The sequence below is a fragment of the Phoenix dactylifera genome, chromosome 17 (genome assembly GCF_051530095.1).
Source record: "Phoenix dactylifera cultivar Ajwa chromosome 17, Ajwa_hap1_PhDact_Kaust_v1.1, whole genome shotgun sequence".
Classification (NCBI taxonomy): Eukaryota; Viridiplantae; Streptophyta; class Magnoliopsida; order Arecales; family Arecaceae; genus Phoenix; species Phoenix dactylifera.
This window is the reverse complement of record NC_143206.1, coordinates 18,350,564-18,366,805: the sequence shown is the minus strand read 5'-3', so window position 1 is coordinate 18,366,805 and position 16,242 is coordinate 18,350,564. Positions and strand designations below refer to the sequence as shown.

The 16,242-nt window shown below is 38.0% G+C and overlaps 2 protein-coding genes across 6 annotated transcripts; both read right to left on the bottom strand.

Moving 5' to 3' along the window:
- Nucleotides 1-1,335: 1,335 nt before the first annotated feature.
- LOC103706621 (actin-101-like) lies at nucleotides 1,336-4,156 on the bottom strand. The gene is made up of 5 exons (XM_008790771.5): nucleotides 3,994-4,156; nucleotides 2,895-2,965; nucleotides 2,381-2,774; nucleotides 1,684-2,297; nucleotides 1,336-1,596 (listed from the first exon to the last, which is right to left on the bottom strand). Exons 2-5 carry the CDS (start codon nucleotides 2,952-2,954, stop codon nucleotides 1,531-1,533), a joined length of 1,134 nt encoding a protein of 377 aa, XP_008788993.1. The 5' UTR covers nucleotides 2,955-2,965; nucleotides 3,994-4,156; the 3' UTR covers nucleotides 1,336-1,530.
- Nucleotides 4,157-9,050: 4,894 nt separating this feature from the next.
- Nucleotides 9,051-14,172, bottom strand: LOC103706622 (putative glutathione S-transferase DHAR1, cytosolic). Of its 5 annotated transcripts, none has more exons than XR_016398884.1 (8): nucleotides 14,017-14,172; nucleotides 13,849-13,939; nucleotides 13,581-13,727; nucleotides 12,007-12,124; nucleotides 11,674-11,814; nucleotides 10,554-10,646; nucleotides 10,350-10,382; nucleotides 9,051-9,388 (listed from the first exon to the last, which is right to left on the bottom strand). XR_016398884.1 is itself a non-coding variant. In XM_088713445.2 (8 exons), exons 1-7 carry the CDS (start codon nucleotides 14,093-14,095, stop codon nucleotides 9,302-9,304), a joined length of 696 nt encoding a protein of 231 aa, XP_088569571.1. In that variant the 5' UTR covers nucleotides 14,096-14,172; the 3' UTR covers nucleotides 9,051-9,170; nucleotides 9,287-9,301. The 5 variants fall into 5 exon arrangements, 4 of the variants coding, with proteins under 4 accessions (XP_088569571.1, XP_026660286.1, XP_088569572.1 ...); XM_088713445.2 differs by lacking the exon at nucleotides 10,554-10,646 and having other exon boundaries at nucleotides 9,051-9,170; nucleotides 9,287-9,388; XM_026804485.4 differs by lacking the exon at nucleotides 10,554-10,646.
- Nucleotides 14,173-16,242: the final 2,070 nt, after the last annotated feature.

The window sequence follows — 16,242 nt, the reverse complement described above, 5'->3', positions numbered from 1 at the left end:
ATTTGTCATTTCTTTAAACAGTAATTAGATTCAAGTTTTTCTTTTTTTCTTCTTATCCAAATTGGCCAGAAACAATGAAATAGTTGAGAAGCTTTTAAATATGTTGTGCTTAGCTAAGGAGTCATGTTAGCTACTGGAAAGTCTCATGATTCTGATTTGTTTCAATGTAGGCTGGCATGGTTGCCTTCGAACCCAAAAATATGGAGAAGTTTGTAAATGATATTTAGAAATGCAATTATGCAATTTATTATTTATATGCTAACAATAACTTATCAACCACCATAGAAAGTTGGTCAAATTTGCTGTCCCTGCTCTCAAACTTATTTAGATGAATAAGTTATTTTCCGTGGCTAGCATTTACCAATAAAATAGAAAAAAAATCTTACCCAACAAGAAAATAGATAAATTATTTTCCAATCAGCCGAAAAAATAATATTTTTATTTTATTTCTAAAATACCCCTAGTCTTATAAAAACAATAATATAATATAATATAATATAATATAATATTTTATTATTCAAAATAAAAAAAATTTGGATGTGCATTAAAATTTTTAAATCGAGCAACCTTTGGGACGGGATTTGCCTAATCTGCAAGGCCATGCTCGTCCAGGTTTTTTTTAAAAAAAAATTATGAAAATTTAAGCGTTTAGAGTTGCTCGCACAAAATTTAAACTAGAATTTTGACATGCGACACATGCCAATGATCCCTTTGCGTAGCAAATTAAAGATAAGTTTGTTGGTTATCTCCGCAAGAAAAAAAAAAAAAAAAAACTAATTGCTTGTTGGACAAACTGAGCGTATCAGGTCGTTCAAAAGAATTGTTGGCACAGATTTGCCATTTTAAATATGGCTACCAATCAAGTTCCATCTCAGCCATTTACTAGAACTTCAGTTTCTTACTCAAAGGTTGATGTTCAAATGCAAAGAAGATATTTACCCAAAAGAAGAAAAAAAAAATACTAAAGAAAACTTTAGGCAAACGTCCAGGGATTCTTTCGGAACTATAGGTGGGTAAGACAGTTCATAACGATAATGAGTGCCGTGCCAATTACCCATCAGTAATTTAATTTCAACTCTTAAAAGATGCATCATGACTCATGAGTACCATAGCATTCTATTCGAGGTACGCCGTACCAATTCGAACTGAGTAATACAGAACGTACCGATACTCGGTACGCTAAATAATCTTCATACCGTACTATATCAACATTATGCAAATATGGTACCGGCATGGAATATGGTACCGAGATGACAAACCTTATGCCACTTAATATGAACATAACAACACTCAAGTGAAAAAGTGATTGCCGCATGAATTGGATTGGAGGAAAAGTTGATCATAAGAAAACAATTTAAAGCATCATCAAAGCAATACGATATAACATTTCAATACAACATAATAAGAGAATTTATATATCCAAATAGAACATATCATCAGCAAACTCAAATGGGAGAGGAAAAAGCACTCAAATGCTGAAGTCCATAAATCGCCTAAACACAAGGAAAAATCCTATCAGCCTTAAGAAACTTAGAAGCACTTCCGGTGGACAATTGATGGTCCTGCTTCATCATATTCTCCCTTAGAAATCCACATCTGCAAACACAGAAGTATGGTAGTTAGGCATAGAGCAACAGCAGATTTCTTCAAAGGTGACAGAAAAATGCAGCACTGAGACATCACCTGTTGGAAGGTACTGAGGGAGGCAAGGATGGATCCTCCGATCCAGACGCTGTATTTCCGTTCCGGGGGGGCAACCACCTTAATTTTCATGCTGCTTGGAGCAAGGGCAGTGATTTCCTTGCTCATGCGGTCTGCGATTCCAGGGAACATGGTGGTGCCCCCACTGAGCACGATATTCCCATACAAATCCTTCCTGATATCAACATCACACTTCATGATGGAGTTGTATGTGGTCTCATGAATTCCAGCAGCTTCCATACCAATCAATGAGGGCTGGAAGAGCACCTCGGGGCATCTAAACCTCTCAGCCCCAATAGTGATAACCTGCCCATCGGGCAGTTCGTAGCTCTTTTCTACGGTGGAGCTGCTCTTGGCAGTTTCCAGCTCCTGCTCATAATCAAGGGCAACATAGGCTAATTTTTCCTTTATGTCCCTGACAATTTCTCGTTCTGCTGTTGTGGTGAAAGAATAACCTCTCTCAGTGAGGATCTTCATCAGTGCATCTGTGAGATCACGGCCAGCAAGATCCAGACGAAGGATGGCATGGGGTAGTGCATATCCTTCATATATTGGAACTGTGTGGCTCACACCATCACCAGAATCCAACACAATTCCTATAAGCAGAAAACAACAACTCAGTGGAAGCACAGATGAAGATGATGGGTTATGCGAATAATGCAGCCATTCTGATACAAACCGGTTGTACGGCCACTGGCATATAGGGAAAGGACAGCCTGAATTGCAACATACATAGCAGGCACATTGAAAGTCTCGAACATGATCTGGGTCATTTTCTCTCTGTTTGCTTTAGGGTTGAGTGGAGCTTCAGTGAGGAGCACGGGGTGCTCTTCAGGGGCGACACGAAGCTCATTGTAGAAGGTGTGGTGCCAAATCTTCTCCATGTCATCCCAATTGCTGACGATCCCGTGCTCGATAGGGTATTTCAAAGTGAGGATACCTCTTTTGGACTGAGCTTCATCACCCACGTAAGCATCCTTCTGGCCCATCCCTACCATGACACCCGTGTGACGAGGGCGCCCTACAATGCTGGGGAATACTGCCCTAGGTGCGTCATCGCCGGCAAATCCAGCCTACAGATGTATTCCAAGAGGGGGAAAAAAAAAGGTTACTTTGAGATCATGAGCAAAATGCACTAATTCTCAAAGAAGGAAGAAGACAATTAAGCCTGATAAAAGATTTGGTTAATTAACCTTGACCATCCCAGTTCCATTGTCGCAGACAAGAGGTTGAATATCCTCAGCATCAGCCATTTTCTACAGCTCTGCAGAAGAAATATTGCATGCGAAAGAATTTATTTTGTAGCCAGCAAAGAACAACTGTGCCACATATTTGACCTTGATAACATATCTTGGCAAGTTATTTTGAGCTTGATTTAAATTTCCAGTTCTAAATTATGCATTTATTGTTTTCATACTGAGTGATGGAAGGCCATGCGACACCAATAATTTTTGAAATAGTGGCTTGTTTTTCTGGCATATGGAACAAAGTTGTAATATAACCAATGCAAGCTTTAAATCTGTAACAAGCAAGACAACTACATGATCAACTATCGAGTTCTGCTTCAAATTCAATTTATATTTGATACAAATTAATCATCATGAATAATAAGGTGGCCATAAGATGTGCCGATCCGGTCATTCGTAATCTCATTATGTGATTTGTCTCCTAGCTTTCCTAACAAAACATATGGCAACAATCATAAATTTATAACTTTCCATATAGCAGGTGGAAATGAAATCATCCAACTAACTGTGAGCAAATCGATCCGTTGTTACAAAGAAAAGCATCCACACGCCATTTACTTCCAAAATACAATCTAGAGGGCAGATACATTTCTCAAGCATAAATGGTGGATACGATCGTCACGACTTTACATGCATATCTACAGCCATATCGGCCATAGAATGACAAACCCAGAGTTTGATCAGCCACCAAAACGGCAATGAGATAACACATGACAGCGCTTAAGGAATAGATCAAAGAAAAACTTAGATCCAGGTCATAAAAACTTCAGAAAATTACTCATATATCACAAATCTCTGGAGCAAAGCTAATAACTGGCATAAAATCTTCTTAACCTTGGGAAATCGAGAGATCTGAAACTAGGAAGCATGACTCTGCAATCAAACGACATAATTCTCCATATTTTCATCGCTCTTTAGATTTCCATCAATAAAAATGCGAACTTTGCAACCAAATTCAAACGAATAATCACAACATTGAACGGATCCACCGAAAAAAATATCAAGAGAGAGAGAAATAGAACTCGATGAGGCAACGATTGCGTACCTCGTGGAGGACTGGCGATGGATGGGAGAACTCCCCTTCCTCGGATAAGATCTCTAAGTAGAGGAAAGGAGCCAAGGAAGCGCTCTTGGAGCTGCTACAGAGGAGGAGGAAGCCCCCTTCATACGATGGCCGCGTGGGTAAAAGCCATCGCAAAAAATGGCCTGCCAGCCTTTTGTGCCCCCGTAGAATTTGGAAGTACATGGATCCGCTGAGATTCCAAACAGCGGATACTGTGTTTCAAATCATCATAACCGTTGATGCTCTTAGATCGAGAGCTTTGGTACACAGGATACAGGATGAACCCTGTTTTCGAGGCTAGCAGCGTGTGAACATGGATCCAGGCTGGGTATTGGGCAGCTCCAGGGGCATGTGGTTAGCCACCTAAGAAGGCGCAAAAGGTCTCGCTTTTTTAGAGGGAGCAATGATTAAATGCTTTTTATAAATGGAATGCAAAGGCAGTGTTAAGATGTTTAAATGCTTGGCTTTTTATTTTTCCATCTTGCACAGATGCAATGCATTTGAACAAGCCTGGTGGAGCTTTTTTTTTTTTTTTTAAAGGTTTCTACTTCAATATGATCTAACATGCATGCTTTGTAAGCTGCGAAAGATTAGATCGGTTATTTATCTGAATCGTATGTTTCGATCCGAAATTGGGTTGCATTAGAATCTTCAATGTTTCGGTTGACCTTAGCGCTTCAAATTTTGATCCTAGTATGTTTAATTGGATCAAAGTGACGCTTCAACATCTAGGTTATATCTTTAGTAAAAATAGTTAATGGTTTCAATTTGCTCTGAATTTTTCGATCTGTGACTGAAAATCTATTTTTTCTTTTTTCAATTGAAGAAGAAGGAAAGTTTTTAGGAAAGGACTTGATCATATATATATATATATATATATATATATATATATACCACTTAAACTCCATGTAAAACAACTCAAAATGCGGATGCTTTCTTTTCAAGTAGATGGAAAACGAGAAACAAAGAAATTATGAAGTTTGTATGGAACCCTAGAAATAATAAGATAATTGTTCAATGTGACTCCATAAACCAAGGGGAAACTCATGAGTCATGTAAATTATATTGCTAAAAGTTTAAACAAATGGGTACAACTAATACTACTTTGAATAGAAAATAATGTTTCAAATTTGTTCTGATACAAATATATGTTTTGTAGCTAATAGTGTACACTGCTTGCAAGAAAGTAGTTAAGTATTATGTGGAATATTCATGCATATTCAATTATATATTCACTGTGCATCTTTTTTAGATGCTTTAGCAGTCTATCTCTTCAATACGTAAAAAATATAAAAGACAGAGAAATTATTCCTCTCCCAATTCCTACTATCTTTTCAAACAAAAAATATATATAGTGGTAATGTGTTGTCTATAAAGTTGGAATCTAGACCTTTTTTTTTTTTTTTTTTGGTACATCGGTGGCTCACACTAGCCTTACGTGAGCACTGCCATAAGAGTCCAAAGAAAAAATACACCTCATAGGTGGGAGAACAGATACATGGCAGGTCCAGAAAATCTTTCCAAAATGGTGAGCAGCAAAGGAGGCGACCCAATCTGCAGCTCTATTCGCCTTCCGATAAATATGCACAACTTGGAAGGCAACACAAGCCCCCAATAGCCTCCGAATGTCGACTAGAAGTGGATGATCTGTCTCCCACGTCCTTTCCTGTTGGATCCGCTCAATAATCTCCACTGAGTCTCTCTCTAAGATAATATTTCCAGCCTCAAGTACTTGCCTGGCATAGGAGATTCCCTCCTACGAATTTAGACCTCTTTTAAGAGCAAGCCTTTGAGTTCTCCTAAACAACAAGAACCACCGTTCCGCCATGAGTTTTGTTGCACCCCATGAAAAACTTTAGAATTTATATTAGAGGTATTATAGTAATTTAACAAAATTTCAAAGAAAGTCAGCAATAACCAGCTATAACGGATCAAAATCACATCTGGGAAATTTTTTTTGCATAAATTAACAATTTCTCAATCATAATTTTTCCACCTTGACATTTTACAAGACTAAGATTAACATTAGGGGCATGATGGTCATTCAACAGTCTTAAAATGCAAAAACCAAGCATAATAGATTTGAATCGCATCCTACAAAAGATCATCTAAACTAGTAATTTGGGATTACGTTGACCATCTCTCTCTTTCCACCATCTTCTTCACAACTTGGCACTTAAAAAGGAAGAACGTTACGCAAATAAACATTTTCTTACATATGAAATAGAATTTTACAAGAAAAATAAAATATAGCTTCAAAAATTATTTATAGTCATGGTCATTCTATTGGCACAGGAGCTAGCTCAACCCAGGTGCCGAGTTAACGAGGTCAATGGATATCTCGACTTGTTTACCGTTTGCATTGGAAATATTGGATGGAATCACCGCATGCCTATGCAGCGATGGTCCGATGGCCATTACGCTCAGTCGATGATGACCCGATGATAAGCACCTATAAGTTGGTGTTAGATGGCAGAGGATGGCTTTGACCAGCGCTCCAATGCTGGCTCCGATCTGAAATAGCGAAAACAAAAAAGTCCACCCATCGGAGTATGTCTGATAGGGGATCTTCTGATGCCTAAGTCAAATATGGCTCTGAGAAAAGAGGAAAAAGCCTAAAAGCCTAAGAGGAGTGGAGAGGCAATGTAAGAGAGTTGACCTGGAGGGCCCTCAGGAACACAATATATAGATGAGGCCTGGAGCCCGATGTTGAGTAGTTCAAGACTATATGATAATTGATAAGGTAACAAACTACGCATCTCACCCATGAATCATGCCTATGCTTCTCAGTCGTAGGGATTTGTTCAGGTGTCGCGTTTGTTAGGAAATAGTTGGTGATCACGATCAATTTGTTGCCAGTTGGAGGGAGAGTTTGAAATGCAAAGAACTCTCCGTGCATCTTTTAGGTCGACCATATGGCAAGCTTTAAGTGGTCGGCCCGCTATTAAGTGGCAAGCTTTTATTGGTCGATTTGTCTCATCGTCAAAGATTGGTTCAAAGGTGTATTACTCCCCCCCCCCTTTCCGAGGCTAAGGTAACTTGATCATCTTAGATGAAGGAAGTAGCTTTCCTCGGGCGAAACCAACCAGCTGAGGCAAGCCATGAATCCAATCAGCCAGAGCTATCTTATCAGCTTCGAAAATCTTCTAAAGACTGCATTTTATGATTGAGTAGTGTTTACACTTACCGAAGTGGTATCATGAGTGGCCAAATTTTTGGGACGATGATTGGATGCTTTGCTGGTAGTGATCCTCACGATGGATCGGAATCGAATGCCCGATTGATACATGGTGGAGATGGACCGATTGATCTTCGTTTTGAAGTTTCTGCAACCAGACGTCTTCAGAGCGGCTGAAGGTTAACCAGCTCTCCAACCCTGAAATCCTTTCTATTCTTCATTCTCGACCAAGGCTCTCTTTCGTTGCCGCTGCTAACATTCGTTCTTCTATTTTCCTACCTAAGTTTCTTCATCTTAAGCTTGTGGTAAGCTTCCTTGATTCTTTCTTTCAGTTCCTTCTCATGTTCTGCAATTTTCTCCTCTTTTCTTTGATTTCTTGTTTGGGAGAAGTAATGAGACAGATGGCGAAGAAGTTGTCGGACGTCGAGCCTGTGGCTCAACGCTCATTTTGTCAAGCATTTAGGGGCTCGAAGGGATCCTCTTCGGCAGTCGACTTTGCTCCATCTGCTAAGAACTTTGAAGTTGCCCAACCCTTCTAGTCGGGTGACGCCACCAGGAAAAACGAGAAAACTATAAAAGGTGAGTCTGAGGTTTCCCATTCCGTCCCTTTTTGTTATGTTTTTGTATAGGTATCGGCTTGTTTCGACCCAACTCATCCCCAATGCATGAAGGATGATCGTTAGATTCTTTTCTTTTGTTATTTTTCACGGTCTCCCTCCTTTTTGGGTTGTTCCAAGCTTTCTTTCAGTCGAAGGAGCACCCTCGAAAATAAAGATGGTGGTATCTTTTTAGCATTAAATGTTGCCATCTTCTTCTGTCTAGTCCTTCCTCTATTTATGGCTGGAAAGGCCAATTATTTTTTGTGTCCTTCGAGAGGGGTTGTGCCTTCCGATAGAGAGGGTCCATGCCAAGGAAGAAGGCAATAAATCTATTCCCAATATTATCCGACAAGGAGCAGATGACGGTCGATACCTTTTGCATTATGCAGGCATCATCTTTGACCGAACTGCTTTCCATGGCCATCTTGGCCAATGCTAATGGTTGGAGAATCTTTTATAGTTAAACTTACCCTAAGATGGCAATCTTTTATGCATCATTGTCTGCATAAAATTCTGAGAGCTGCAACTGGTAACTTTTGATAGTTACTGAAGCAAGCACATGCTGTAGGGTTTTGGGATTGTTAGTGCACATGAGAGTGTCATGGAAGCAGCAATATCAGCAACAGATGCACTCTCCATATTATGGTGCATGCTCATCTTTTGCCCCCTCTTTATGTGACATAGACAATTAATGTTTCTACCCCACTATGAAGCGTTTCTAGTTTCCCCCTACTTTTATTTAAGAGATACGATTGATTTGGATTTGGCACCTTGGTCATATGAGATTCAATCCACCAGGTACTAGAAGCACAAACAACAAATTTGTATGCAAATAATTGCAAAGCGGTCTAAATGGATACCCTTGAATTTGGGCATATAATAAATATATATATACACGCTGAACGGCCTGATTCGCATTATTTTAGTATGAATATATTTTAAAAAAAATCAAAAAATAAAATGTACCGAAGTGCCCTTAGTATTAATGCCAAGTCGGTCCAGGGGCACAATTTTTTCATTTAAGATTTTCACACAATTCTGTGATGGTAGGTAAGGACGTGGTCAACTTAATAACACATATGCCTTGGTTATTGCAGGTGGATTATAAGGAAGCCTTATTCCCATGGCATGTAGTGATGTAGATAAGAAAGATTTTCTTCTTTGGACCATCACCTGCATCACAACTTTATTTCTTGGGATATAGAGATTGGTGCGCTTGTTGGGGTGAGTGTTAATCTGCATGGCTATGTGAAGCATATAAGTTTCTTTTCAGAACTTGTTATTTTATTTGACAACACCAAACTTTAAAAACACACATGCCAGTCTCCAAGTCCTATCTCGTACCACCATGAGTTACCACCTCCATTCCCATCCTCATCTTCCTATTATCAGCAACAACTTATTAATATAAATGTAGACAAGAACATAAAAACATAGCAATAGTCCTCAACTCTCATTACAAATATTATTATTTGGATGCACACAGCATTGACCTAACCTAGTTACACAAGCATTAGGCATTAACTTTTGGCGCCCATCCAGCAACCACATGCTCCTCCGCTGCCTTGGTCTTTATGAAGGACTCCCGATTGAAAAGCAGCTGGACAAATTGAGAATCTTACATCAAGTCTTTTACATAAAATTAATAATTAATGAGACATAGTTAGCATAAGGCAACATGATAAGTAATTCATGCATAGGACACGGTAACCATGCATTTCTTCACTGAGGGAATATAGAATCCTAAAAGCGTGATGACAATTACTTATAGATTCCATAAATAATCATTCATAGATAATATGAGCCAAATATACTCTCCATTAAGTCTTTTACGTAAAATTAATAACTAATGAGACATAGTTAGCATAAGGCCACACGACAAGTAATTCATGTATAGGACTTAGTGCGCATGTTTCTTCACTGAGGAAACATAAGATCCAAAAAGTGTGATGACAATTATTTATAGGTTCCATAAACAATTATTCATAGAATAATATGAGCGAAATATAATTTGCGCAGAACTATATGAGCATATACTAAAGAATACAGGCAATATTCTCTGAATTAGCAGCAGTAACAATTTCACAAACTTCACAAAAATATTTTTTTTAAAAAAATGCGCATATTCCTTCCTTTCTTGTAACTAGTCACTCGAATAGCAGATATATATATATAGCTAGTTTGTCTCTACTGCAGTAGCATGACTAGATTTTAAGAAAACGACCTATTAGTTCCCTCCCTAACATGCATAGCTGAAGCAAACTCATCAGCTTGTCTGTAGTCCTATGCTGCAGGAATTTTTTTCCCTAAGCCAGTGGATATCCAAAAATATTTCATTTTGGTCCATTGTAATAGAAACTTTCTAATGAAAAAACCAAGGGACTTGGTCTTTAACATTCAGTTCTAGTTTGAGAATTGCTGTGGTTATTTATATTGCAAGTTGTTACAAAGGTAACAGAACAACTAAACACAGCATTGTAAAATCATTCCATCACCAACAGAACCATATTTCCGCAAGTTTAAGCAATCATTCCATCACCACCGCACACACGTGAGCATACCCAGACAAGCATGGATGCACACCATACATGCACCTGCATGCACGCCAAGCATAAAAGCAATTAATCCTAGGAACTTATCCAGCATAGTCAAGCATCAAACTTGTCTTGAGAGAGACCAAACAAGAACCCAATAAACTGAACAACTGAATGAGACAGTGATTTCACAAATAAAAAGAACCTAGTCATGAAAGATTGTTTCTTAACTTTTACCCAAGAAGGTACTACCATCTAGCATCACATTAAAACACTCCATACGAGTCGACACACATGTTCTGTATGAGAAATCCATTTTGATCACTGCAACAGTCAATAATAAGACTAAGATCACAAGACTTTATGTAACAGAACCTGGATCAGCTATAAATCACAGCTCTAAGACAAGAAGTCATCATATAAATGTCAAACTGATGCATACAATAAACTTCTTGTCAAACCACCCCAACGTCCTACATCTTATGCCAACAAACCTTGCTGATGATAGTAGAAAATTCCAAAAAAATCATGATGATCATTAGAAACCCAAATGCTTCAGAAGCATTTTTTCAATAATTAACAACTTGATGAGACTAGAAAAATCAGACTCAGTGAGTAACCCTCCCACTCAGGTTCCCAGTTGCCTATAAATGCTCCAGACCATCCATATTCAAAAGATCAATACAGATAATACTTAAGAAAACTATAGAGGACACTAGAAATTATAGAGCTTAATGTCTTAATCATTATATGATTATTAAGATTGGAAAGTGAGAAACTAAGAACACAGATCTTCATTACAATGCATGAAAAGAGAGGAGAATCAGAAGTGGTTGGTAATTATTATATAAAGATTTATCCATTATAACACAGAATCTAGAAAACAGGACCAAATGCCAAAAGAAAGTATACAAAAAACAACTAAATTCAATTATTATGAGAATTATTTCACTAGTCATATCACCTGCATATATCTCTTCACAGAGATCCTAAAATCAGTTTAATAAGGACTAGAGGATCCATAAAAGGCCATGAAAATAAAGCATAGCTCAATAAGGAACCGCTTCTAAGATCGAGGTTACACACTCCATCCCAAAAAGACAACTGTCCTGATGCAAACACATTTCTGAACAGTAATAAGGATTAGAGTAATATAAGTGCAGAGGACATGACCACACTGCAAATGCAACACTTGGATTTTACAACAACCTATAAGGACAGATGCATAGCATTGATCACCGAGAGGTGCTGCCTGAAAGAAGACTTTGCAGTGAAAATTTACAAGATAAAAAGAAAACACAATGTAGGAGACATAGATGTTAACAAGAGAGAAGTAAAGCTTTGATCGTACCTTCATGTAAGCATGAACATAAGTCAAATTTTCTGGTATCTTCCATCCTTTAAAATGATCGAGGGCTATCTCGAGATGGAACAACTTAGGTGCGAGGTTCAAGTCAACTGCTGAGATGTTCTCGCCATTAACATATGGGCCCTGCCAGCATCATAGGCCATGAATATTTAGAAAGAAAATATTTATACGCATGTGGTCCAATTTCTGGATGCATGCATGTCTTTTTATTGCCTGTATGCATTCAAGCTAGCCCTACATTGAAGAGAGAGTAAGAGAGAGGGGTGAGGTGGATGGAGGGAAGGAGGAAATGAACCATAAAGGTTAATATTTTACATGAGCTTTAAGATGCTCATCCAGTGCATGTAATTCATCAAGCAATGCTTGTTCTGACCCATCATTGGGATCCTTGCTCTTCAAAAACTTGACAAAAGAAGAGAATATTTTTGATCCCCTGAAGTGAAAAATAGAAGAAGTTAGATGGTTGGACAGTTGATCATCCAGTACTCAAAGGCTGCAGCATTGGAAATATTTATTAAACTTTTATGTTCTGAAACAAGTAGAACAATATACTTGATAAGGGTTTTTTCCTATATGAATGAAAATATCGGAGGATTTAGACTTACCTGCTTGTTTCACACCATAAAAGGACTCAAGTTTCCTCATTCCACTAACCCAATGAGGAAGTATTAAGTTAAAATAGTTCGGTGAGGGGAGTACAATCTACTTGTTTACAGTATGCTCCGCATCCAAATGTTCTTACAAAGCTTTTCTTAATCTTTGAAAGGAGACTCAGAGAGAAAGAACAGAGAAAACAAATCATCTTAAGAGGTGGAAGGGGAGAGCATGCTCATATTTGTATGGAAGAAGTTGTGTATTATTATCTAGAGTATGATGGAGGAAATTAATAGTAAAGATAGTCTCGTATGATGAGGGGATGCAAGGTAGAGTTTATGATAACAGAGACTGTTATTGCACGTTTAATGCTTACTGAAACATGATTTGCACGTTTGCCTTTGAATTTAAAAATAAACAAAAATGTTCACTAATTTAAGATCCAAACCAAGGTTTTAAAACTCAGTTTCAGTTTTTGGTCTCGATCTGCTGGGTAAACTTTCAATTTTGGCAGTTTCAGCAATTTTCCTACAAGTTTCAGCGGCGTTTCAGTCAAAAAGGTTAAAAAAAAATACAAATTAAGAAAAAAATAAAAAAAATTTAAGGCAAGTTACTTATTATCATTTTGTTGTGCTTTAAGTTATCTAGGATCATAATTTGTATAAATTTCAGCAGTTTTTGGCTGAACATAAACTATATTGAAACATGACACACTAAATATATCAAATGAATGCACTTATCTATTGAGTAAAATACCAATTATCAGCTAATCAAGCATAAAATAACAAGACAAGTATATAAGATTATAAAATTGAGTACATATACCTATTTTGCATGACATACTATGGCAAGGTGCGCCATGCAAATCATTATCATAATGACATGGGTGAAATATTTATTTGGATGAGGATAATGAGATAGCTCATCATCATCATTGTGATGAGACCGTAAATTTTATTTCAAGGCAGCCACATGAGTCTTGAAATGGAATTGTGGAGAGTTTATTTAAAAAATTAAAAAAAGGAAACTAAAAGAAAAGGGATGGATCACTCTGAGCCATTACGATCTCTTAATTACTTTGTTTAGAATAAAAATCAGAATTACAAAATCCAAATCGTATGAACGGGAATCCCATCCAATAACCACACAACTCTCAACAATTCAGACTACCTAACCCCTGATTTAAAGAATACCGAAATCCCATCTAATTTACCAAAATAAACCCAAAAAAACTGATCAAAATAAATATGAACCCCAAGAAGGAAATGTACAGAGACAGGGAGATAAAGACTTACACGGAGGAGTATTCCTGGGGAGTGACAAGAGAAGGGTTTGGATAATTCTCCTCGATGATCTGGGTGATGACATCCGAATCGGGAACCCATTTGTCATCGTTGGCCTTGAACACTGGCACCTTCCCCTCGGGGCTGATCGCCAAGAACCTGACACCCCCACCCCATTCCAAGAAACCCAAAATCGTGACAAGAACTCATCACAAAAACCATTTCTTTCAAACCAAAAAAAAAAATCAAAGAAAAATCAAAAGAAAAATGACTGGCTCACCAATCGGGCTTGTTGTCGAGGTTGATCAGCTTCAACTCGTAGGGCACCTTCTTCTCCTCCAGCGTTAGAAGAACTCTCTGACAAAAAGGGCCTATATATTTTTCCCCCCCGGTCAATTAAAAACCACAGAAGACACGGATTGCAAGCGAAATTAAGAGAGAGACTCACAGTCGCCGACGATGTCGGGAGCGCCGGTAGCGGCCTTGACGCAGACCTCGACGGGTTTCACTGAAGCGGCGGCGGCCATTGGCGTTTTAACGCTCGTCTTGGGTTCAGGAGAGAGGGCAAGCAACGCGAGGGAGAGAGAGCGTCCATTTATAGTCAGATTATGCCGTCTTAATCGTGTTCCCTCGGGAAAGTTCCGTGTTGGAATTCGGTTCTGGCGTTCCTGCGGAACATTTTGGCAGAGGACACTTGGTCGGCGTTGGGGGGTTTGGTCCCTGGTTTGAAATACGGCGGTCTTCCGTTAGGGCGTCCAGATTCCGTGGGCGTACGTTATGCGAAAGGCTCGTTGATGAGTATCAGAAGCGCCACCAGGCGTGCAAATGAATGCGACGATGCCAAGTGTCGCTGCGCAGGCCTCGTGTCGGTGAGTGGGCCGCAAACTTTTAGAGCTCTTTTGGTTCGCGGGAAGCATTTTCCTTCCTAGGAATATGATTCCTGAAAAACAAATTCCTAGGAGGAGGATGCCTAGGAAAGTACTTTTGGCATGTTTGGTTGACCATGGAAAAGTGACAAATTTACAAGGTGCTTATGTTTGGTTGGCCATCCACTTTCCTAGGAAAGTTATATATAATTCCTATTATGCCCTTAATAAAAATTAGGTTTTTAATGCCTCTTTAATGCTTCTTTAATACTGAAGGGACTTTTTGGAAAAAAGTAAAAATGGAGTGATTCCCGTCTCATGGGAAAGTAACTTTCCCATGTTTCTCATGGAAAAGACTTTCTCATGAAATGTGGGAATCACATTCCCATGGAAATACAACTTTTCCTTCTCTCTCCTTTGAAAACTCCAACCAAACAAGAGGCATCTCATTACTTTTCCGTTGACCACACTTTTCCCCCTTCTTTTTCCACGAACCAAACGAGCCCTTAGTTTCGTGCTTGGTAAAAGAATTGGAAGGATTTTGGTATTGCTGCTCGGCTAAATAGCCCAAATCTTATGATATCGCGAATGTATTACACCTAAGCTATGGATATGTCCGATTTATATGGCGACCTAAGCGCACTCAGATTTCAAAGATTTTCTCAGATATTTTGAACAAAACTTTTAGCACAAGCAGACGAGAAGTAGCTGACATCTAAAATTAAAGTCTCTCGACTCAGTCCGACAATTAGTTAGCTCGACAATCAACTCAAACCGAGCAAGACTTTCTCATGGTAGAGACAGCTCGATTGTTTCCTCTAATTGTGCATGAGATCCTACCAATTCTATCATCTGTCAAGCAATTTTGGCACATTCCTGAGATGTTGCTCTATGTCTTTAGGATGCTATTGTACGATATCAAGTTTGTTAGAATACGATCCACAGAAGTTTTGGAATCCCAACTATAAATAAAATAGGAGATTCTTTGTGAAAGGTAGGAAAAAGTAGAACCGCTCTACCACTCAATATTCACCTACTAAATCATTTAATACTAGTATCATTTTTCCCATTAACAATCATCTTTGACTCAAATATTGGAAGGCTCGGTTGGAGCCAATCCAACGAGCTCTCTAACCTTCTCCAGTTGTCTTGTAGGTTCAGAAAACTAGCCCACATTATCATTTCGGGATTGACAGCAACATGCCAACAAGTGGGAATAACTTTTTTCTTAAATGAGAGAAATAAAAAATAACTTTTTTATGAAAATAAGATTTATATATTTTAAGGAAAAAAAAACTCATGTAAGACATGAAAAAATTCAATTCCTATTGAAAATTGGGATAATTTTTTTCCAAAAGTACCCTTAGTTTTTAGACAAAATATGGTAAGGTCTTTATTTTTATTAAGAACATAATATGTATTTTACATACTTTTTAAGAAATTAAATGCTTAACCAAATATAAACTATTTTGGAATTAGTCATTTTTTCGTAATCAACTAAATATGTAAAAATTATTTTTTCAGATATCATATTTAGGCATCAACTTTAAAAAAAAAATATTATAGTAATTTTTTTTTTCATGAACTAAATGGGTCTTTGAAGCCGCAGCCAAAAAAAAAAAACAAATAACTTGGTGAGCCAAACGGCAAACGTGTGATGCAATTCTTCTAGATGCTAAGGTGTGCCATACAGTTGTACAAGGACTATAGAATATCTGGTCTAACATCAATTTCAAGCAAAGTAGTTGAAAAAATAAAAAATATTATATTTAGTACTAGAAGGAAACAAGTGGGAGGTTGACATTGAC